At 52.7% G+C, this 23,104-nt stretch overlaps 3 protein-coding genes across 5 annotated transcripts in view; all 3 read left to right on the forward strand.

Annotated features, from left to right (window-relative positions):
- Positions 1–3,380, forward strand: part of SYS1 (SYS1 golgi trafficking protein) — a 35,053-nt gene extending 31,673 nt beyond the window's left edge. Inside the window, exon 4 of the mRNA XM_058685769.1 lies at positions 3,307–3,380. Coding sequence (XP_058541752.1) covers positions 3,307–3,313 — 7 coding nt within the window. The 3' untranslated portion in view covers positions 3,314–3,380. The remainder of the gene's footprint in view (positions 1–3,306) is intronic.
- DBNDD2 (dysbindin domain containing 2) lies at positions 3,315–5,802 on the forward strand. Its single transcript, XM_058685767.1, has 3 exons — positions 3,315–3,453; positions 3,649–3,786; positions 5,119–5,802. Exons 1-3 carry the CDS (start codon positions 3,315–3,317, stop codon positions 5,322–5,324), a joined length of 483 nt encoding a protein of 160 aa, XP_058541750.1. The 3' UTR covers positions 5,325–5,802.
- Positions 5,803–11,835: 6,033 nt separating this feature from the next.
- On the forward strand, positions 11,836–21,231 carry PIGT (phosphatidylinositol glycan anchor biosynthesis class T). Of its 3 annotated transcripts, none has more exons than XM_058685770.1 (12): positions 11,836–12,059; positions 12,552–12,729; positions 14,533–14,660; positions 14,963–15,093; positions 15,263–15,349; positions 15,865–15,952; positions 16,064–16,161; positions 16,252–16,417; positions 17,328–17,528; positions 19,496–19,661; positions 19,769–19,852; positions 20,566–21,231. In XM_058685770.1, exons 1-12 carry the CDS (start codon positions 11,873–11,875, stop codon positions 20,816–20,818), a joined length of 1,767 nt encoding a protein of 588 aa, XP_058541753.1. In that variant the 5' UTR covers positions 11,836–11,872; the 3' UTR covers positions 20,819–21,231. The 3 variants fall into 3 exon arrangements, with proteins under 3 accessions (XP_058541753.1, XP_058541754.1, XP_058541755.1); XM_058685771.1 differs by having other exon boundaries at positions 11,837–12,059; positions 14,993–15,093; XM_058685772.1 differs by lacking the exons at positions 12,552–12,729; positions 14,533–14,660 and having other exon boundaries at positions 11,837–12,059; positions 14,993–15,093.
- The last annotated feature ends 1,873 nt before the right edge of the window (positions 21,232–23,104 follow it).

A 23,104-nucleotide genomic window follows, 5' to 3' on the forward strand; every position in this document is an offset into this window, starting at 1 on the left:
CTAGTTTCCTTGCTTGTAAAATAGTGGGAAAGCCGCCGGCTGTGTTTCTCCCAGGGTTTTGGGATCCCACTAACAAGAGAAGCAACAGCGCTCAGGTACTTGTACAGAGCGCTGGTCCCCGACAGGGAAACCCGAATGTATCACGACTCCATCCCTCTCTTTGCACATGCCCCTCCCCACCCCACCCCCGCCCCTCTTCTCTGCTTGTTGAACTCATTTCTTCAAGATTCGGCTCAGATATCAGCACCTAGATTTTATTCTAACAATGGAGGGATTTAAGCAGGGGGCGGCCCACCAGAGTTGGCGGTTTGAAATGATGGCTGACGGCTGGGGCAGGGGGCGGGGATGGAGTGTAGCCGGGCCGAGCGAGTACAGGGTACCCAGATAGAAGGCTACTGGAAGAGCCAAGGGAGAGATGGTGGTGGAAATGGAGAGGGTTGGTGGATTGGAAAGTTATTCAGGAAGGAGAATCGACAGGAAATGGAGGTGTATTTAGCGCAGGACAGAGAGGTGCCAAGGATGACTCCTAGTTCCTGGCTTGCTCGCGGATGTTTGTTGAGTGAATCAACGAATGACCCCACGGCAGAAGCATCCCCGACAGACACCCCCGACCCGGTCCCGTCCCGTCCCCGAGGCTTCTGGAGCTGCGAGCACGAGCCCAAGGGGATGGGGGGAGGGAGGGAGGAGGAAGAGAATGGGCAAGAGTCTCCGTCCAGGAGTTAAGCAGATTGGACACTTCTGGCGCTGGTCTGAGCAGGAGGCGCGGCGAGGGGGGCAAGCCCTTCTCCTCTCCTCCCTCAGTGTGCGCGTCGCCCCTCCACCCCCGCCAGCCCGGATGCACAGCGCCCCTGTTCGCGCCCTGGAGGGCTTGGCTTCTCGCCGGCGTCTCGGGGCGCGGCGCTGCGGCCCACCCCTGCAGCCCTGACCCGCCCCGTCCCGGCGCCCACCCCGCCCAGTGCGCTGGAAGGCTGGGCGGCGGCTCGGTCCGGTCCCGGATCCAGAACCGGGGGCTGCTGGGTGAGTCCCAGGTTCAGGAGGCCCTCCGCCGCGGCGCACCTGCCCTGAGTCGCGGCACCGGGTCAGTGCCCTCCCGGCTCCGCCGGGCCCCTTTCCCCGCGTGCGCCTTCTCGCCCGGGGTGCGGGTGCGTTCCGGCGGGGCTGCCCACGAGTCGCCAGCAGCAAGTGCGCGTGGGCCGAGAACCCGCGCGTGTCCCCGCGGCGGGGCTGCGCCGCCGGGGCGCGGCGCAGCAAGTGGATCGGAGCGTGCGGAGCCCAGCGCCCGGGCGGCGGGTTGCGGGCGGGCTGCGGGCGGAGTGCAGACGAGCGTGGCCGGCCGCGGGGCAAGGATGCGCGCGGGGAACTTTTCGCCCGGCCTGGAAGTGCGAGCGGCCGCGCCCGAGGGGGCTCCCCGCGGCGGCCGGGAGGGAGGCGAGCGCGGGTGCCCGTCGCCACCCCTCCCCCACTTCCGCCGCCCGCCGCTTCCTCGTTCCCGGCTCCCAGGGCCCGGCCGTCCCGCGGGAGCCCCGGCAGCGCAGCCCCACCCCGGCCGGCGCGTCTCGCTCCCACGCCCCCGCAGCCGTCTCGCCGGAGCCCAGCCACCGAGGCAGCGGGGGCGCGGGGCGCTGCAGGTAGGGGCTCTGCGGCAGGGGCGCAGGGGCGACGGGCTGGCCGGGGGCCGGCGGCACGAACTGGACGCCCCGGGGCCCTCGGCCTCCTCTCCACCCCCACCCCTCACCGCCCGCCCACCGGCGGGCGCGCCCCGGCCCTTTTTAGGGAATTCTCTAGCTCCTGCGGACTCAAGGGCGGGTGGAGCGGAGACCCGGAGGGCGCTCTGCCTTTCACGGGCACCCCGGGCTCCCCAGACCTGGACTCCCTTCTCCCAGCACCTTTCGTCTCGTAAACAACTCCTTTTCTCTCCCTGGCCCCGGCTCCGATGCCCCCTGGGGGCAGCTTCTTGGGTCTCGGGAGAAGGATGGGGCTGGGGGAGGGGGAAGGGGGAGCTCCCGTGCCCCCAGCCCGTGGGCGCCCCCACCCTCGTTCTCTCCTTCCCCTGCCCCCCCCCCCCTCCACCCGGCCGCTGGAGCAGACGGCCCCAGGGGCCCCGGGTATTTTTAGCGCTGTGACCTGGGCGGCAGCTCGGAAAGCTTTTCCTAGGAATCGGCGTCAGCGCCTCCCTCCCCCCGCTGCCAGCCGGCGGCCACCCGGTCCCGCACACTGCCTTTGGCCCTGGCTGGCCCGCTTGGGTTTGGGCCCCTCGCGGCCCGCAGCAGCGCCTGTGGATCTGGCCGGGGTCTCGGACACTGATTCCAGATGAGTCGAGGAGGCAGGCTGCAGAGGATGATGAGCTGGTCCTCAAGCTCTTGCCTCCGGTGATGGGCTCAGAGGGACGAGCAAATGGGAGTGAACGTGTACAGCCTGGGCTGGCCCAGAGTTCTGGTATTCTGGAAAGCTCTCAGCATTGGGGGTCCGGGGGCCCTGAATTGGACCCAGGCCCCGCCCTTCCAACTGCTACTCTGACTAGTAGGGATGTAAGACTGAGATGTCAGAGGAGAGGCGCCCAAATAACGAGCTGGGGAATGCGGAGAAGAGATGGGCAGCCTCTGGATAGTGTAGTATGCGGGCTTTACATTTTACGGGGCACCTGCACCCGCAGCCTCTCCCATGTGAGGCATGTAGGACTATTAGGCCATTTTCAGATGGGGAGACCGAGGCTGGAAAGATGATTTCCTTAGGGACAGAGCCAAGTCTGGAAGTCAGATCTGTGACTTCAGAGCAGGGTTTGGAGGGGATGGTGGTGATGGGGAGTATGGTGGGGAGGAGGTGCTTTAGCCTTTGTCTGGGTTTTGAAGGCAGGGCATGAACCAGAGTTGCAGCATTAGAGGAAGATGACCTTCCACCCTGAGATCCCCAGCCCACCCCCTTCCCTGGCCTTCTGAGGGGAGGCCCAGTCCATTAAAAGTGCCTCCCCCATTTGGGCTGGACCAGTCCTCTCACGAGGGCATGATACTGAGTCTTGGCCATTGGCCCCATTCCCTGAATACAGAGGAGCTTCTCTTGCCGTGCCTGGAACCGGCATCCCCTTTGTGGAGCCAGGGTCAGCGCTGTCGCTTTAGGAGACTTGTGGTAACGGACTTTGTTTCGAGGAAGGGAAGGAGGTAGCCAAGACCAGAGGTGTCCAGGCTGCACCTGGAGGCCCCACGGCTGGGATGCCAGCTGCAGCGGAGCTCCCCATGCTCCCCAGGCCCAGCCTCCCCCCCACCCCTTCCCTCTCAACTTCATAGCTGTACTTGCTTTTCCACCTTCCAGGAGCTGACATGGACCCAAATCCCCGGGCAGCCCTGGAGCGCCAGCAGCTCCGCCTTCGGGAGCGGCAGAAATTCTTTGAGGACATTTTACAGCCAGAGACAGAGTTTGTCTTCCCCCTGTCCCACCTGCATCTCGAGTCGCAGAGACGTAAGCTCTGAGTCCTGGGGAGAGGGACTGGGGTGGGGTAGGGGAGGCACGTCTTGTACGTCCTGAAGTATGGGAGCCTCATCCCCCCATTTTGTTGGCCCTCGAAACTTCTGTCTCTAGACCTGACACATATCTCTGACCATCCTATGGGCTCTGGCCCGCATCCTCCTGACCTGCCCCCTTCTTGATCTGCAGCCCCCATAGGTAGTATCTCATCCATGGAAGTGAATGTGGATGCCCTGGAGCAGGTAGAACTTATTGACCTTGGGGACCAAGATGGAGCAGATGTGTTCTTGCCTTGCGAAGACCCTCCACCAACCCCCCAGACATCTGGTATGCCCCTTGGCTTTGGGGACTTGGGCACCAGTTAGCCAGAAACAGGCATCAGGCTCTGAAATGAGGCTGCAAGCGGGACCGGGGAAATATACACGTAGGGCCTGGAAGTGGGTGTTTCTACCAGTAAAACAGCTGTCTGTTCTGATTTTAGGGACGTTGACTCTGAGGGGAACTGGGTGACAGATCCTCAATCTAAAATTCTGAGGCGGGGACGCCTGGGTGGCTCAGTCAGTTAGGCATCTGACTCTCGATTTTGGCTCAGGTCATGATCTCATAGTTTGTGGGATCAAGCGCTCCATTGGGCCCCTCACTGTCCGCGAGGAGCCTGCTTGGGATTCTGTCTCCTCTCTGCCCCTTCCCCGGCTCTCGCATACATGCTCTTGCACACTCTCTCTCTCCCTCTCAAAATAAATAAAGATTTAAATGTGTTGGGTGCCGCACACTATCTAAAAATAAATAAATAAATCTAAAAAATAAATAAAACTTCTGGGAATGCCCCAACCCCCCCTTAATCTTTGTTAATTTTACATTTGTGAAATTAATGTAATTAGTTCATGTAATTAAAATAATATAAAATATAATTTTTATATTACACAACTTAAGCTGTTTTAGCCATCTTCATATGAACATTTACTGAGCACTTTTTTTTTTTTTTTTTTTTTTTAGTTGCTAATACTGTGCCAAATTAGCTCAATTCTTATAATATCCTATTAGGGCAGGTGGTAGTATCCTAATTTTATAAAGGAAGAAATTAGAAGTTGTCACACAGCCAGAAAGTGGAAAAGCTGAGCTCAAACCGTAGGCTTCATGCCTAATGCAGGGCCCAACGCGGGGCTTGAACTCATGACTCTGAGATCGAGACCTGAGCTGAGATCAAGATTCAGACACTTAATAGATGAAACCACACAGGTTTCTTCTTTTCTCTAAAACTGCTGCTGTTTACTGATAGCCTGCTACGTGCCAGGCATTTTATAATCATTCTTCGATTTCAGCCTCAAAACCCTTCTGGAATATAGGTGCATATCCCATTTTTACAGAGAAGATTCAGAGTCCTTGAGGGGGAAAATGACTTGCCCAAAGCTACCCAATATCAAGTAGGTGGAGTAGGTGGAGTTTGCACGCTTGAGTCCATGGAGCAGACTGCAGGGCCCATACATGCCATAGTGAAATGAAGGGACCTGAGAGGACACCTGGCTGTCTGCCGGACTGGCTCAGTTGACTGGTGAGGCCTCTGCGCCTCTCTGGGCTTCAGCCCCTGCTGGCCAGAGCATCTCTCAGAGCCCCCTGAAGCCCTGTTTGTGGCGCTGACCAACTCTTCTTTTTGGGCAGGGATGGACCACCGTCCAGAGGAGCTGGGCCTGCCAATGGCCACGCCAGACAGGACCGCGTCCCGCACCTCCTCCTCGTCTTCTGACGACTCCACCAACCTGCACAGCCCAAATCCCAGTGACGGCGGAGCGGACACGCCCTTGGCACAGTCTGATGAGGAAGAGGATGGGGCCGATGGGGGGGCAGAGCCTGGAGCTTGCAGCTAGCAGTGGGTGTCCATGTATAGACTGAGCGGGCTGGCTCTTCCACACAGGAGATGAGAGGCCCAGCCAGAGCCCTGCGGAGAAGACCAGACTCTTTACTTACAGCAGGCACTGGGGGGAGGCAAGGATGGTGGGATGGTGAGCCTCTCTGGGAATCAACCCTCCTGCTTTACTGCTAACCTTTCCTGCTACGACCCCCTCCCACCCCCCCCCACCCCCCCCCCCCCCCAGTTTTTGGCTTTGCTCCTGAGGCAGGGCTTGCGGGCGCGGAGATGGAAGATGAGGTAGGACAAGATGCCGCTGCTTTTCCTAGCGCCCCTGCCTCCCCCAGACTATCCTGCAGTCTTCTGATAGAGTCTCCTACACCAGTGTCTCTAAGTGGACGTGAACTCCTAGCACTCTCCGTGCGGTGGTACCCCTGCTCCCCCACCCCCTGTTTGGGAACAGGGCACGGAATAAGTAATAAACAAATAATAATATACCAACCACCCCCCTTCATTTATCACACTGCAGAGATATCAAACCCGCTGTATTTTTTCAGTTCTCTAGCCAACACCATGTCCCCATCTCTCATGTACTCTATATCTTCAGGAAGTATTTCTTGAATACCTATGCCAGACATTTGGAATGCAGTTTTGAACAAGACAGGCTGTATCCCTGCCTGCATGGAGTTTACTGTCTCTGGAGGAGAAAATCAGGTAAATACCACAATTCACAGTGTAATAAGCAGCGTGATGAGCGAGCGACTCTGGTGTCAGAAAATAGCTTGTATGGTCATTGAAGAGCTGAGTTTTAAGCTGAGATCCAGAGGCTGAGTGGGAGTTTGCCAAATGGGGGCTGTAATCCAGGCAGAAAGAGCAGCTTGAGAAGACTTTAAATGGGGAGAAACAGCTCCGAGGAACTGAAACATTCAGCTTGGCCGAACTGTGGAATTTGAGGATGAGAGGAAGGGAGAGGTAAGACTGACAAAGGTTAGTCATGAAATACTTTGAAGCCTGTATCAGGTTTCAGTTTGGCTGCTAGTAAAAGATCAGAGACTTAAGTTACAGTTTTCTTTCCTTATAGAAAAGAAGCCCAAAGCACAGGGCTGTATGACTGCTCCAGAGTTCTTGGGCGTCTGAGTCCGTTTTGGCTCTTTTTCTCAGCTGTCCCAGCCACACGGCTGGGATTCTCATTGATAGCTTATGTCTGATGGCTGCTGCGGTGCCAGCCATCACGTCCCTGAAGCTGGCAGAAAGACGGAGAGAAAACCGGGGATGTGCACAGCACAGCCTGCGGTCTGTTTCCACTTCAGGAAGCATTCTTGGGAGTTCTGTCCAGCGATGTCCACTTTCAGCTCACCGACCAGAGCTTGCTAACGTGAGAAATGTTTCACTTACAGATATTTTATAGACATAGGGACACAACATTATCTACAAGAAAGAAAATTCTGGTGTTTGGAAAGACAGTAACCTTTTCGAGTCACTGAGTTACCAATGCATCTGATTTCTGTACTACCTTTCAAACCTCTCAGAAGCACCAGGGCTACTGGAGAGGGCAGGATAATCCTTTAGTAGGGGCACACTACTCTCTTGTTAAAATCAGGGGTATGTTACTAAGGAACAAGAAGACAGTCTTTGGAATGGTAACTGGCAGTTTACATGTTAGAGGTCACGTTAACGAATTTGAACTTTATGGGGAGTAATGAAGAATTACAGGTGGTTGAACTTGCTTGTTAAAAAGGTAATTCTGGCCGCAGTGGAAAGAACATACCGGAGGAGGAGAGAGGCTCATGACAGACATCTAACACAATACTCCATGCAGGAGATAATGGTAATAATGATCAGCTTGACTGGGTTGAGGCAGGGTATAAACAAATAAATGACATTCATTCAGTAAATATTTATTAAATGTCAATGTTTAACATGTATAAGACACTGAGGGTCTTATAGACTTGGGAATGTAGAGTGGCAAGAATAAAAAAAAGGGGGGCCACAGTGCTGCTTTTATGGGGGTCTAGTCTAGTGGGGGCCCAAATGTAAAATTGTAATTATGACCAGTGCTAGGAAGGACTTAATAGCCTACTGGGAGCACTCACGGAACATCTCCCTTGAGGAAGTGGCATCTGAGCTGAGCCGAGCCCTCAAGGGTAAGAAGGAGTCACCTAGGGGGAGCAAGGTGGTGGGGGCGGGGGGAGAGGCTCCTTGTGGAATGCTGACTGGAGGAGTGGATGCCTGGGAATCAGGAGGTGATGGCAGCCAGCTACGTCTCAGGCAATGGACGAGGGTGGAGGTGGACGGGATACAGAAAGGTGGAAGGAATGAAGAGATGTTTGGGAGACAAGTTTCCAAAAGATCTGACAGGTAGGTGAGAGAGGAAGGGGTTAAGGGTGCCACCATTGTTTCTCCCTCATGCAACAGGACCATGTGGTGTGTTATTTCCCCAGATGGGGAGTGTCAGAGAGAACCAGGCTTGGGAAGAAGGTCATAAATTTGTTTTTGGACGTGTTGAGTTTGAGGTGCTCTTGAGACGTACAAGAGGGCATATTGGGTAGGCACTCGGACCCGAGTGTGGGGTTTGGAGAGGATTAGGCTGGGAAAATAAATAGATGGAGCTACCAGGTGTAGGTGCTACGTGAGTGTGTCCAGGGAGGGATGGGGAGTGGAAGAAGAAAGGAGAGTTCTAGGACCCAGCCATAAGGGGCATCAAGGCATTTCTCACATCAAAAAAAAAAAAAAAAAAATTAAATAAATAAATAAATAAATAAATAAATAAATAAATAAAGCGTTCCACCCCACTTCATACATCAAACACCACCCATAGGATCAGTGACCTTCAGCATAAATCCCAAAGCTCCTGGTGCCACCCAGGCTGAGTGAGTGACAGGCCTGCAGTCTTCCAGCCATCCCAGCCTGCTTCCACCCCTGCAGGAGGCCATTGTAAGTGACAGCTCTTGAGTGCTTTTCCTAGCACTGGTGAGAAACTTGTGGGAGTTTTGTGCTCCTTTTGTCTAAAAGCCTCTGTGTCCAAGTTGAGATCATCCACTAAACTGGGCCGGGACTGAGTCTCATGTTAAATTTTGCAGTTGTTCTGGGTTGTTTAGGACTTTGCTGCACACAAAAGACATGGTCTCTGCCTTTGCCCTCTCCCTTCCCTTGGAGTAGCAAAGTTCAGCCGCCCGACTGTGGCTGAGCCTTCTCCTGGGCTGCAGCCTAGGAGCTCCGTGGCTCTGCTATGCAGGGCTTCTCAGCTCCCAAGGGCACCCTACTCCCCTCCGAGGTGAATAATGGGAAGTTAGACTTGCTTGGTTGCTGTCAATAGGTCAACAAATCTCTTAGTACTCCAGGCACAGGGTGTTTAGATCTGTGGGGCTTAGGGCAGGGAGTTTGCCTGGGGAGAGGGACTCCAGCCTTCTGGAGAGAGAGAATTGTTTGTGAGCCTTTGGGGAGCCTTCAGTTCAGCTGCTATGAGCCCCAGCCCTGCCTGGAAAAGTCTAGGGTCAGCTGAGACCCCAGGACTACTTCCTCCTTGGACAATGATCTCTTCTTCTGCCAAACCACAGGGTCTTGGCTAGCCTTCAGAGCCAGCATCTCCAGCTGACTGTTTTTTGAGGCCACACAGTGCCCCTGGAGAGGAAACGGGGATTCGGAGCCAACTCCTAGGCAAGTGGCCCAGCTTTCAGTCTCCAAGCCACAGTGTGGCTTCTTCTGTCTATTGCCTAGACTGGTCACAGACTCTGGGGAGGAGGGGAAGAAGACAAGCTCATCCTGTAGAATCCTATGCTGTGGAGGAAATAGGAGGGGCCACAGCTTTGGGGAAGATTCCCTGGAAGGTGTGTACTGTGGCAGTCCTTAGGAATGCACAGAACTTGACACTGAACAGCATGACAGTGTGGGGACAATATGGGACTGTGCTGTGATTTTTGTTTGTTCAGACATTACTGAGCACCTACTATGTGCTAGCCTCCTTGCTTAGGAAACAAATACTAAGGTGACCAAGAGCTCTTCCAGGAGCCGACACAGCCACACACAATGGAAATATGACACAGGCTGTAGCAGAAGTGCACAGGGGACTATAGCACACCAGAGAGGGAGAAGGTAAGTCTCCTTGAGATGGCTGGGTGTTTATGATGGGGACAGGCAATTCAAATGGAGACAAAGTACAGAAATCTAATCATAACGATGGCAGCTCTTTCTTTCTTTCTTTTTCTTTCTTTCTTTCTCCCTCCCTCTCTTTCTTCCTCTTTCTTTTCTTTCTTTCTCTTTTTCTTTCTTTCTTTCTTTCTTTCTTTTCTCTTTCTTTCTTTCTTTCTTTCTTTCTTTCTTTCTTTCTTTCTTTCTTTCTTTCTTTCTTTCTTTCTTTCTTTTCTTCCTGTTCCTTCCTTCTTTCCTTCCTTCCTTCCTTCCTTCCTTCCTTCCTTCCTTCCTTCCTTCCTTCCTTCCTTCTTGAGGTTGATGGTATGGACTCTAGTCCTGGCTTCATGACTCAATGTGATGTTAGGCAATTATCTTAGTTTCTGTACTCCAGTTTTCTCTTCTGTAAAATGGAGATCATAGACCCTATATCAAAGATTGAGTAAATGATAGTAAATATTAAGCACTTACTACATCCTAGACCCTACATATACATAATTTCTAATTCTTACAACAACCCCGAGAGTAGGTTTATCTATTTTTCAGAGGAAGAAAAGTGACACTTGGGTTGCTTATGCTCATATGGGTTAAAAGCTGCTGTGGGGATTTGAACCCTTCTCAGTCTGACATCTAAACTCAGGGACTTTATTCCATTCCATGTCTAGTGGGAGAAGAACACTACATATATAAGTAGAATGAGGGCACAATGACACTTTTTGACACTTCCTCTCTGGTTGGTTGGGACATATCTTGGTAGACCTGTCCAACACCAAATTTGGCTCTTTGTAGAAGTATGGTTGTGAGTTTCCCCAAGAGACTGTGGGCAAAATCTTTTGTGACTATGTTTCTCATAGGGCAGCTGGAAAAACCAAAGCAGGAATTTTAATGTTGGAACTTTACAACTCAATAATAAAAAGGCAAATAAACCAATAGAAAAAGGGGGAGGGGTGGGCAAAAATATTTTAACAGACTTTTCACAAAAGAAAACAGATGTATGGCCAACAAGCATATGAAAAGATGTTCAACATCATTATACACCAGGGAAACGCAAAATAAAACCACAATAAGATATATGTATACCATATAGCTAAAGCTAAAAAACCCAAAAAATTAAAAACAAACGTTGAGCAGGATGTGGAGTATCCAGAACTCTCACAGATTGTTGGTGCAAGTATAAAACGATACATTTTGGAAAAAGCTCTGACATTTTCTTAAACAGTTAAACATTTACCTATTCTTTGACCACTCCTAAGTATTTACCCAAAGGAAATAAACATATGTCTACAGAGTAACTTATACAGCAACCTAGTTCATAATAACTAAAGTCTTGAAAGAGCTCAGGTGTTCATCATCAGGATAAACTAAGGTGTATTCATACAACTTAATACTACATAGCAATAAAAAGAAAAGCTGCTGATACATGCAAGAACATGGATGGTTCTCAGAAACATTCTTCCTGTGAAAGAAGTCTTACGCAAGAAAGTATACGCACTATATGATGGTTTCACTTATATGAGCCAGTAGAACAGATTAAGCTATTTTGTGGAGAAAAATCAAAACATTGGTTGCCTCTGGAAGGAAGGAGGACGCAGAGATTGACTGGCAAGCGGACTAACCAACTCTCTAGGGTTTTAGGAATGTTCTAGATCTTGATGGGTGTATGCTCTTGTCAGACTCAGTGAATGTGCACTTGGATTGTGCATTTCATTGTATGTAAATTTTACACCAGAAGAAAAATATCAACAAATATTAACCTTTATTTAATGACATGCACGCTGAAATATTTAGGGGGGAGAAGTGTACTTACGTCTGCAATTTACCTTGAAATGTATCAAAACATAAGAATTGAGGGATTTACAGACCAATATGTGATAAAGCAAGTATAGTAAAATGTCAATGGTGGAGTCTAGGTGATGGGGAAATACACGTTCATTAACAGGAGTTCGTTCTTTGAATTATGCTGTATGTTTGACATTTTTCATAATAAAGGGGACAGTTATTCAGGGGTTTCACAGGAAAAGCTCTGCATCAGGTTTAGGACTGAGCAAATGGAGACACCAGAAGCACGAGACCTGTCACGTGACCTAGCAAAAGTAACCTTTTCAGCCTGCTTCCTCAACTATCATCACATAGGCACAGCGGCAGTGGCGACACTCGGTATTATTAAGCAAATTCTAATGGGTAGGGATACCGCAAAGTAGGGAGTCATTCATTCAGCCCCCCATCCCACCCCCGTCAGGCCAAACGTCCACCGCCCTTCGTGCCCTACGGAGCGCCCTCAGACGAACCAGCCACGAAGGACCTAGCTAGCCCGTCTCTCTGGTAATCTCACCCCGGTTTCCGGGACGGCACCGGAAGTCCTTTCTCAGACGCTCTTCCTATTGGAGGTCGGTCTTTCGTGGGGGCGGGCACCGCTTGGAGGCGGAAGCAGCCGCAGGCATGGCGGCGGCCTTGCCGCTCGTCCTGCTCGTGCTGCTGCTACTGGGTCCGGTGGGCAGGGGTCATGCAGAACCCCCACGCGACAGCCTGCGGGAGGAGCTCGTTATCACCCCGCTGCCTTCTGGGGACGTAGCCGCCACGTTCCAGTTCCGCACGCGCTGGGATTCGGAGCTGCAGCGGGAAGAAGGTGAGAGGGTGAGACTGGAAAGGTGTCTGTGGCACTTGCTGGGATGGTGGGTAGAGACAAGCTTTGGGAGGCGGGGCTTGGTTCCCGGGAAGGGTTTCTGGGCCCTGGACTCGGGCCCCGACAAACTAGCTCTTTGGGAAAAGATGGGAGAGTTATTGAAGAACCCCGTTATACCGGTGGTCTTTCCGCAGGCCCAGGCTGCCACTCTATAACCCTTTAGTTAGAACCCTGCGTCGACAAAACTGACGATGATGCTATTGGCGGTTACTGTTTATCCTGGGTGCTAGGCGCAGTGCTAAGTTCTGTGAGCGATTGTGAGATGTTGGAGATGTAGAGCGGTAAGGGCACTTGGTCAAGATCACATCACTAGTAAATGACAGTTTGGTATGACATTCGGATGTCTCTGGCCCCAGCGCCTGGGTTCTGTTGCTTCTTTGGGGTGGCTGAGAACCTGTCCTCCAGGATCATCACTCACTTGCTCCCCCTTTCCAGTATCTCATTATAGGCTATTTCCCAAGGCCCTGGGGCAGTTGATCTCCAAATATTCTCTACGAGAGCTGCACTTGTCATTCACGCAAGGCTTTTGGAGGACTCGATACTGGGGGCCACCTTTCCTGCAGGCCCCATCAGGTGCAGAGCTCTGGGTCTGGTTCCAAGACACCGTCACTGAGTGAGTGCCCACCTTGAGGACTGTTGCAGGCCACAGAGGGGACGTAGCAGCCACGGGTGTTGTCATCCTGCCACTGCTCTTGGGGGGCAGCAGTTCCAGTGGACAGCAATTCTGTGGGGGGTGAAACTGGCATCAGAAGTGAGAAATGATATTACTGCTAAGTGGCATTCTTTACTTTGGTGGTTTTTTTACTTCCCTTAATACTTCCACAAGGTAGCACATGCATGTATCTGCAGAGGCAGGTAACAAAGAATTGAAGCTTACTTAGATGTAAGGCAGTAGAAGACTGTGGCAAACTGGATAACCTTTTAAAAGACATTCACTCCCCTCATCATCATCACACCAGGAGGGCCAAACAAAACATCTGTGGGCTAGAATTGGCCTACGAGACCCCAGATCTCCATGTTAGAGGAATAGCTTCTGTTTGGGAGAGGGACAGGTTTAGGTACTGCTGTTGTACCACAATTTCCTCTTAATTCCACTGTGAGAAATCAGTAGCACAAGTATGATTTAAAAAGGGGGGAATAATGGAGAGGGGTCAGGACTGTGGCTAGAGAGCTTGAGAGGACAGCTGCCACTCAGCCTCAGTAGATCGTTGCCACGTGGGAACATTGTTGCCTACTGTTGTCAGATACTCTCATTTGCCAGAGATGCCAGAAATCTGGATTTTAGTGTGCAAATTGGCAAATGTAAATATCGGTAATTTCAAAATTTAAGAAATGCTGTGTGGGCCAATATTGTGCACACCAAGTGAAACCGGATTATGGCTTGGGTAGAGCTTTCAGGCTTCCAAGTTTGCAGTCTTTATTTGAGGCTTAAGGATTGGGGCGATTTGAAAACTGTGAGCAGAGGATTATTGAAAAACCCCAGGACAACACTGAGGTGGTATCAGCTAAGGAGCAAGCAGTGATTTCCAGATCTGCCAACCCTTTCTCTCTTGCCTGAACTCTGGCTCCTTTGCCTTCTTGCCATCTGCTTTGCCGTCACTGTCTCCCCTCAGCTCATAATTGCCTGTAATGTGGAGCTGATGTTGAGAATTTTGGTTTTATGCTTTCTGTTATGAATATAGAGACCAAGTCCGTTGTGATATTTCTCTTTCTGATTTAATTTGATGTTTTTGTAGGGTCCTAGAATGGTTGTTTCCCCTTGTTCAGTGAGCCTTTATAGATGTAGGGCTTCCCACTCTGAGGGTGGAACCAGGACTTACTTTCATGCCCAGGGCATTCACAGGGAAATATGTAGTTTTGCCCAGCTGGGCACACCTCAGGTGGTTCATTGGGATGATCTCAGCCTCTGAAGATGTGGGGCACTTTACATGGTATTGTGGAGCATACGTAGGTGACCCAGACTTGCTCCTTGTCCCCTGGTTGCTCATAGCCTAGTTGAGGAGAAAAGATGCTTAAAACAAGATGCTGCCACCACCTAGCCATGTCCCAGGAGGGACCTTGTGAGAGGCCCATATGGTCAGAACGATCACAGCACAGGAGGAGGCTGTGGTTGAGGAGGGCAGGAGAGCCTTCCTGGAGGAGGGGGCTTCCTTGAAGGTGGGCAGAGAGGGGTGAGTAGGGCATTCCCAGGCAGGAGGAGGAATCACCTGAACAGAGACCTGTGGGGATGCAGGGATGTCCAGAGTGAGGAAGAAGAGGTGGGTAGGGCAAGACCCAGGAGGTGGCTGAGCAGAGCACCTGGGCCCTGGCAGCTCCGGGAACTAGTCAGTCTAATGATTTGGCAGCCAAGTGCAGGCTTGGACGGAGGGAGCAGAGGCAGCTCTGTGACAGTGAGTGGGTTTGTGTCTCCATCCAGCGTGGATAAATCTTGGAAGGAGCTCAGTAACGTGCTCTCGGGTATCTTCTGCGCCTCTCTGAACTTCATTGACTCCACCAACACGGTCACTCCCACTGCCTCCTTCAAACCCCTGGGACTGGCCAATGGTGAGATAGCCCCGCGGCCCTTTGCTTCTTGCTGGTACCTCTTGCCTGAACCTCTGCCTCCTTTCTCCTCAGCTTCCTCCTTCCTCAGCTGGGCTGGGTCATAAATCCCCTGGGTGTGTAGGCCCGGGAGGAAGGCTTCCCGAGACCGTGCTGTCTCTGCCTTGCCTTCTTCTCCTGAGGAGAGGAGGGATCCCATCCCCAGCAGAGACTGTTAGGGCGGTGGTGCTGGAGAATTGCATGGCGAGCAGGAGGGGGGTCGCCCCAAGTTTGGAGTATGGGTCCTGAAGAGTTGGGCCCCAAAGCCCACCCCAGACAGCTTGAGTCTCCCTTAGGCACTGATCACAATTTCCTGCGCTACGCTGTGCTACCACGAGAGGTTGTCTGCACTGAGAACCTCACCCCATGGAAGAAGCTCTTGCCCTGCAGCTCCAAGGTGAGGCCGGAGCTCCCTGAATGTGCGTGGGAGCCCTGGAGAGCGGTCAGGGCTGGCACGCATGCCCCTTCTCTGCCTGCCCCCCCCCCCCCGCCCCCCAGGCGGCGTTCGGAGCAGGTGTCTCACCATGCAGGGCACTGACCTGTCCCTTCTTCCTGCTTCCCTCCAGGCAGGCCTGTCTGTGCTGCTCAAGGCTGACCGCTTGTTCCACACTAGCTACCACTCCCAGGCAGTGCATATCCGTCCTGTTTGCAGGGTAAGTCATGGGGAATGGGAGTGGGGGTGCCATCCAGGGCCCCTGAGGGAACGTGCAGGTAAAGCACGTAGCCTAGTGTCTGTCGCGGGCTGAGCCAGTAGTAAGTGCTAGCCGTGATGCTGATTATATGGGGCATTTGGCCACACACCAAGGAAACTGAGCAGTTGCCTGGCAGGTGGTTAAGAACAATAGCTGTGTGTGCAGCTGCCAGCCCAGTCACTCTGGGCATGACCTTGGACAGATCATTTCATTTTCCTGAGCCTGGTTTCCTCCTCTGTCCAATGAGAACAATAGTAGGATCAGTTCCTACGGGTGTTGGTGATAGTTCATTCGACTGGTGCATAACGCTGCTGGCACAGGGTCAAGTGCTCAGTAGTGAACAGTAGGAAACCAATGGGTGGGAAGATACATACTAGACAAGGAATTGAGTCTGGGTGGGAGTCCCCGAGGCTGTGTGTGTGGTAGGGGGCGGGGAGTGATGCGTCCTCACGGCCGCTGTCTGGCCCTTGTGGTAGAATGCACGCTGTACCAGCGTCTCCTGGGAGCTGAGGCAGACCCTTTCTGTTGTGTTTGATGCCTTCGTCACAGGACAGGGGAAGAAAGGTAGGCTGCCCTGGCAACTCATTATCGCCCCCCACCATCACTGGTCCTGCCCTGTCTGTGCAAACAAGGCCTGTCCCCAGCCCCCGCTGAACCCTGCCCTCTGCCCCTCAGATTGGTCCCTCTTTCGGATGTTCTCCCGAACCCTGACGGAGCCCTGCCCCCTGGCTTCAGAGAGCCGAGTCTATGTGGACATCACCGGCTATAACCAGGTACCGATGTCTCCAGTCACAACCGTCCCCCTTCACCCAAGGCCGGCCTGCGCCTCTGCTCTCTTCTCAGCCCTGCCCTTGTGCCCCCAGGACAATGAGACGTTGGAGGTGACCCCTCCCCCAACCACCACCTACCAGGACGTCATCCTCGGTGCCCGGAAGACCTACGCCGTCTACGACTTGCTGGACACGGCCGTGATCAACAACTCTCGTAACCTCAACCTCCAGCTCAAGTGGAAGAGCCCCCCAGAGAGCGGTGGGTGCAGACGGGCCGCTGGGCACAGTGGGCTGCAGAGGTTTCATCTCTGGGGGAGACTCCTAGTCCTTCCTTTCACCATGGATATGAATGAAGCTTGTATTTAGACCCAGGTCCCAAGTCACTGTTTTTGTTTTTTGTTTTATTTTTTTTTTAATGTTTATTTATTTTTGAGAGACAGAGAGAGGGACAGAGAGAGAGAGACAAAGTGCAAGTGGGGTAGGGGCAGAGAGAGAGAGAGACACAGAATCTGAAGCAAGCTCCAGGCTCTGAGCTGTCAGCACAGAGCCTGATGTGGGGCTCAAACTCAAAAACTGCGAGATCATGACTTGAGCCAAAGTCGGACACTTAACCGACTGAGCCACCTAGATCCCTTTAGTCGCTGTTCTGATCTAACTCCATCTTCTAAGCTCTGTGACCTTGGGCAGGTTCCTAACCTTACTGTCTCATCTGGAAAATGGGGTCATAATTACCCAGCAGAGTAGATGATGTGATTAATGTAAAACACAGAGTTCGTTCATTCAATCAGCAAATATTTTTTGAAGACCTAAGATACCCTGCATTTGAGAAACATTATGTCTGTTGATTGAGGCAGACCTGAGACAATTAATTAGTTGTGATTGCATTCAGTGTTACCAAGGAAAAGTGCGGACTGTCACAAGGACAACTGGTTTGGGTTGGAGGGGGCACGGAGCTCGGCACATACAAGTGCTTAGGAAGTTACAGTAATTCTGTCATGCTGTGGGCCGGGGAAGACGCGGATAATTCCAGAATGCAAGTTTCCCAGTTCTGGTGGAAAAGCTCTTCCCCACTGCCTCCTGGCTCAGAGAGTCTGAACGAGGCCAGGGGAGTGGGTGTGAGGAGTGACCCTTGCCTTTAGGGGCTCTTAACCATGAACTTCTCTGTGCAGAGGCCCCTCCGGTGCCCTTCCTGCATGCCCAGCGGTACGTGAGCGGCTACGGGCTGCAGAACGGGAAGCTGAACACGCTGCTGTACAACACGCACCCACACCGGGCCTTCCCCGTGCTGCTGCTGGACACCGTGCCCTGGCACCTGCGGCTGTATGTGCACACCCTCACCATCACTTCCAAGGGCAAGGACAACAAACCGAGTGAGAGCCGAGTCCTGGGCCGGGCCCCCCTCCCCAGCTTGCTGTCCCCCCGGGTCCCCCAAACCCTCATGTCTCCAGGTCATTCCTCAAGTGTCTTGGAGACACTGCACCGACACAAAGTCCGGAAGGGTTTGAAACGTGGACAGGGTAGCCTCACGGTGCCAGATCCGGAAGTAATTTCTACAAGACAAATAATTTCAACACGTGGTACTACTGATTCTTAATAGGGCTTTACGAGGGCAGTGGTTTCCTCGTCGTTTTCACTTACTTGCTCCTCCTTCCTTGGTGCCCTGGGCATGTCCTTTTGTGCTGATTCATGGGCTTGCAGTAGAGAACAGGTTAGCAGCAGGAGAAACAGTGTAGAAACAAAAAACGATAAAGCTGGCGTAGACGGTTTTTGTCTCCTTGGGAGGGGTAAAGAGCTGTAGTTTCAAAAATGTATTTGTATTTTCTGTGTTGAAGAGGAGTATTTACTGCCTGCTTTCCGCTAGGTGGCAGGCATAGCACTGGGGCGCTTGTCGTTTGGACTGGAGGGAGACCTAACAGAGGACTTCTCAGGCAGAGGTCCTGGCACATCCCGAACACCCAGACTTAACATGTCTCAACACTTGCTGTTGCCTCATTTTTCAGCCTGGGGTTGTTGTACTTCTCTTTCGCACCACTGTTTGCATCACCTTCAGAATCTCTCCTTCGGACATCCCACGCGTGTATTTTGTGGACTTTTCTGTTTTGTTTTTTAACCTTTTGCTCTGGAAAGTGTCAAACGCACAGCATGTCACGCTGCCCTGTGCCTGTCACAAGCGCCAGCGGCCTCCAGATCCCCTCACTTGTGATCTCTGCCCTTATTCCGTTTCTCGATCTTGTTACGTTTCTGCTGGAGTATCTTAAAACGGATCCGAGACACCATAGCCACCATGCTTCAGTCTACGTCTCTAACAGGTAAAGGGCTTCTAAAAGAATACCACCCATTCTTGGCACTCTCGATTCCCCCAGTTGTCTTAAAAATAACAATTTATAATTGTTTTTTTGGGTGAGAATCGAAACAGGGTCCTCACATTGCATTTGCTTGATAAGCTCTCAAGTTTCTCTCTTTTTCATTCATAGGCTTTCTTTTCTTTTTTTTTTTTTTAAATTTTTTTTTTTCCCAACGGTTTTTATTTATTTTTGGGACAGAGAGAGACAGACAGAACATGAACGGGGGAGGGGCAGAGAGAGGGAGACACAGAATCAGAAACAGGCTCCAGGCTCCGAGCCATCAGCCCAAAGCCTGACGCGGGGCTCAAACTCACGGACCGCGAGATCGTGACCTGGCTGAAGTCGGACGCTTAACCGACTGCGCCACCCAGGCGCCCCCATAGGCTTTATTTTCTTAGAGCAATTTTAGGTTGAGAGAAAAACTGAGCAGAAAGCACAGAGTTCCCATGTACTCCGTCTCCTCCCACCCTCAGTTTCCCCATTATTAACATCTTGCATTGGGGTGTTTGCTCCTAAGTCTCTCTTAATCTATAACAGTTCCCACTTTTTTCCCCCCAAGTCTGTTTTTCGGAGAAACTCGGTCATTTGTTACATGGAATGTTCCACATTCTGAATCTTTCCTTGTGCCTGTGTTTAACATACTCCTCCCTCCCTTACGTTTCTTGGTTGCTGGTGGTTAGATATAGAAACTTGATTAGATTCGGGTTCCACATTTTGGTCAGGAAACTTCCGGTTCTGTGAACTTCCTGTTGCATCACATCAGGGATCTGATGCCTGGCGCCCCGGTTTTAGCGATGGGAGGATTAACTAGATTGAACGTGTCTCGGGACAGCTGCCCTGGAAACATCTTTCCCCTTTTCTAGGACCCTGCTTCCCTCCCTGAGCCTGCCTGGCTTCTGCGATCCAGAGCCTAAGACCTTGATAGGTAGGGGCGAGGGTGCAGGTAGTCTGACCCCAGGAGAGAGGTGTGGGTGACCCTTGCCTGTCCCCAGGTTACGTCCACTACCAGCCCGCGCAGGACCGGCTGCAGCCGCACCTCCTGGAGATGCTGATTCAGCTGCCGGCCAACTCGGCCACCAAGGTGTCCATTCAGTTTGAGCGGGCGCTGCTCAAGTGGACCGAGTATACCCCGGACCCCAACCACGGCTTCTACGTCAGGTGGGCTCCCCTCACGTACTGCCCCGTAGCCTCCTGACCCCCTGCTGTGCTGCTTTGCCCCTGGTGGGGGAGACCCACCCACGGAAGGCCTGTCTGCCTCTCCACAGCCCGTCTGTCATCAGTGCCCTCGTGCCCAGCACGGTGGCAGCCAAGCCCGTGGACTGGGAAGAGAGCCCCCTGTTCAAGTCCCTGTAAGTATGACCTCAGCCGCCTGCATCGGGGCGGGCATCCACACGGACGATCAGGTTTCTGCTGGCCAAAGCAATGTGCAGAGTTAACTCAATCCCAATAAAAATCCTAGTGGTCTATAATATTTGTTCTGACTCTGTGAAATGATTCTGAAGTGCTTCCAGAAGAATAAAGAGACGAGGAGAGCTGTAGTTCTAGCCTGCGCTTACTCATTGATTCTCTTAACGAATATTTCATCGAGTGCTTATCAAATGCCAGGTGCTTCAGAGAGCCCCGGGCGTACGGCAGGACACAACACAGCCTTGCCCCTGCCCTGCTCATGTCAAGAGGCTGGAGGGGAGATTCTGGTCTAGAGTGATGGGGTCACAGGTGGTGCTGGGGAGTACTCCAGTGGGTTATCCAGGAGGACTTCTCTGAGGAGACAGCCTTGAGGCTGAGACCGGAGGCTAAGGAAGAGGCAGCCCAGAGAAGGCTGGGCCCCTTTCCTCACGTCAGCACAAGGCAGCTCTCCTTTGAACAGGTTTCTGTGCTGTCTTACGTGTTTCTGTGTTGATCCGAGATGTCTTCTGTCAAAAGGTTTTGAGGCTAAGAAAGCTTTGCAAACCCTCACCGCTGCACTTGGACCCAGTGCGGCCAAGAGTGGGGACGGGGTGGGGCAGGGTGGGGCGGGTTGGAGCAGCCTCGTCCCGCCTCACCTTTCCTTCCCGACCCCCAGGTACCCGGTCTCCGATAGCTCTAGCTACTTTGTGCGCCTCTACACAGAGCCGCTGCTGGTGAACCTGCCCACGCCGGACTTCAGCATGCCCTACAACGTCATCTGCCTCACGTGCACGGTGGTGGCCGTGTGCTATGGCTCCTTCTACAATCTCCTCACCCGAACCTTCCACATCGAGGAGCCCAGCACGGGCGGCCTGGCCAAGCGGCTGGCTAACCTTATCCGGCGTGCCCGTGGCGTGCCACCGCTCTGAGGTTTGCCCTCTTCACGGCGGGGCTGCTGTGAGCCTCTGGGGAGGGGCGGTGGTGACTCCGAGGGCTCTTTCTGCCACGTGTTGTCTACAGAGTTGGCTTTCGAACCAAACCGCCCCTGGACGAGGCCGAGCCCTGGAGTGTGTTGTCTGGTTCAGTAGCCACAAGCCAGATGTGGCATTGGAATTTAATTTAAATTAAAAATTCATTTTCTCTGCTGTACTGGCCACGTTTCAAGTGCTCAGTAACCAGAAGTGGTCAGTGGCTACTGTACTGGAGAGTGCGGACAAACATTTCCATCATTGCAGAAGGTTCTAGGACAGTACCGACCTAGATAACGGGGCACGTTGAAGAACTTGTATCACTGTGTGGTAGCTGGAATTGGCTAGTTGTGGAATAAAAAGTGACTTTCTTAGTTCTTGGCCTCCTGTTCTTGAGGCCTGGGAAGAGGGGTCTAGGGCCTTTTGCTGGGCGCCTGCCTAAGACTTCTACACTTTCCCCCAAACCCTAACAAACAAAGTTCCTTCACCTGCTGAAAATTCCTTCTTCTCTGGCTTCCCTGGTGCCCTCATTGGTGATTCCCCGAACTCCCTGGGTTTGGCCAGAAGTGTTTATATAAGCATATCCATGACCATGAACGTGAATCATCCTCCACCTTCCAGGGGCCCCGAGAACCGGGCCCCGAGAACCAGTCCCCGATCACCAGGGGTAGGGCTGGAGAGGCAGAAGAGCTCTGTGTGTTGGTTTTCTAACCATGTTGTACATTAGAATCACTTGAGATGCTTGTGAAAATAATGCAGCTTCCTGGGGTCCAGACCGTGTGAATTCAGTTGGCCTGAGTGTAGCCCACCCCGTCTTTGCATTTCTGTCAGACTCTTCACGAGCACATGTTGTGGGTGGTCCTTAGACCTCCCACAGGCTTTGGAGCCAGGCCCATCGGATGGAGGCCTGCCCCTGCCCACCTCCCCTTCTGGTTCTACAGCCCTGGGTTCCTGTAGCAGATCCTTAGGCAGACTCCCCGCCAACCCCCCCCCCCCCCCCCCGGCCCAGTCTTCTGTCTCTGCCTCTGGCACATTTGGCATTAGTTGTATCCGTATTTGCAGTCTGCCTGTCCCTTCCCCAGCTCTCAATCATAGCGTTAGAATGCCCTGTTCCTCCAACCACACACTCTCCTCTACTGCCTGGTTCACGCTTACAAAACCAGAGAGATGTTGCTTCCTCCAGGAAGTCTTCCCTGACACACCAGACTGCTGTAGGTGCCCCTTCCCTCCGCTCCCAGAGCTCCCTGGACTTACTTTCACAGGTTCCTTATCATCCCGGCTATTCTTTTTCTTAAACGTCCATTAAACTCCTAAGGTCCCTGGGGGCACAGGGGCTGTCTTCTGTCTGGACCTGATCCAGCTCGGGACATGAAAGTGTTCCATCAGCGTATGTATGAATGGGTATAGGCTGTTCTGGCCTGGGATCTGGGGTTCAAGGGTAGGGAGGGGAAGGACGAGGGGCACCTAGAAACCCCACAAGTATGAGTGCTGGGTCTTTAGCACAATAGTACTGGTGATGTCTGTACCGCCAACATAGATGGGGCTGTTTAGGTTGCCTCTGAGGGTTTTCCAAGAGCCCCCAGAATGTACGAGTGATGTGTGTGCAGGTGTGTGTGTGTGTGTGTGTGTGTGTGTGTAGGAAGAAGGTGATGAGCTAACTGAGACCATGGGCAAAACCACCTCGGTTTTGGTCACTTGAGTTTTTCTTCCAAGCAGTAAATAAGCAGGGCGTAAATGGGATGAGAGTGCGGTGGGAGGGTGGCCGAAGTGGGCTGCAAGCCAAGTCATCAGGGGGTCATGGCCTGGCTGTCTTTACACCCCCAGCTGGGTCAGCACTCAGAACAACCTCCGCTACCATGTCCCACGTGATCCGTGCACTGACCACACCATGCTCCTCCCTGAACCCCAGATCCATTTACCCAACCGCCTCCCTGCCGTCTGCGCTTGGACGTCTAAGGGCATCTCGGATTTAATATCAAACCAAGCTTCCGATCCTCTCCCCTTCTACCCTCAACAGGCGCATCCATGGTCAGCTCATCTCTGTTAACAGCACCCCTCATCTTCCCGGTTGCCCAGGCCAAAAACCTTGGAGCCGTCCTTGATTCTGCCCTCATGAGCCGTGTGTGCCCGTAAACAACCTCCTCTACCTTCAAAGTGAATCCAGGAGCCGACTCCCTTTTCACACCCCCGGTGCGGCGCTGTGGTGAGGGCTAACCTATGGTGAGGGCTAACCGGCAGTGCCTGTTT

The sequence above is a fragment of the Neofelis nebulosa genome, chromosome 9 (genome assembly GCF_028018385.1).
Source record: "Neofelis nebulosa isolate mNeoNeb1 chromosome 9, mNeoNeb1.pri, whole genome shotgun sequence".
In the NCBI taxonomy this organism is placed as follows: domain Eukaryota; kingdom Metazoa; phylum Chordata; class Mammalia; order Carnivora; family Felidae; genus Neofelis; species Neofelis nebulosa.

Coding starts and splice junctions, on each gene's coding strand:
- DBNDD2 (XM_058685767.1), top strand. CDS start 3,315: ATGGACCCAAATCCCCGGGCAGCCCTGGAGCGCCAGCAGCTCCGCCTT. Junction 3,454..3,648: donor GCATCTCGAGTCGCAGAGAC/GTAAGCTCTGAG, acceptor CTTGATCTGCAG/CCCCCATAGGTAGTATCTCA. Junction 3,787..5,118: donor ACCAACCCCCCAGACATCTG/GTATGCCCCTTG, acceptor CTTTTTGGGCAG/GGATGGACCACCGTCCAGAG.
- PIGT (XM_058685770.1), top strand. CDS start 11,873: ATGGCGGCGGCCTTGCCGCTCGTCCTGCTCGTGCTGCTGCTACTGGGT. Junction 15,953..16,063: donor CACAGGACAGGGGAAGAAAG/GTAGGCTGCCCT, acceptor TCTGCCCCTCAG/ATTGGTCCCTCTTTCGGATG. Junction 19,662..19,768: donor AACCACGGCTTCTACGTCAG/GTGGGCTCCCCT, acceptor GCCTCTCCACAG/CCCGTCTGTCATCAGTGCCC.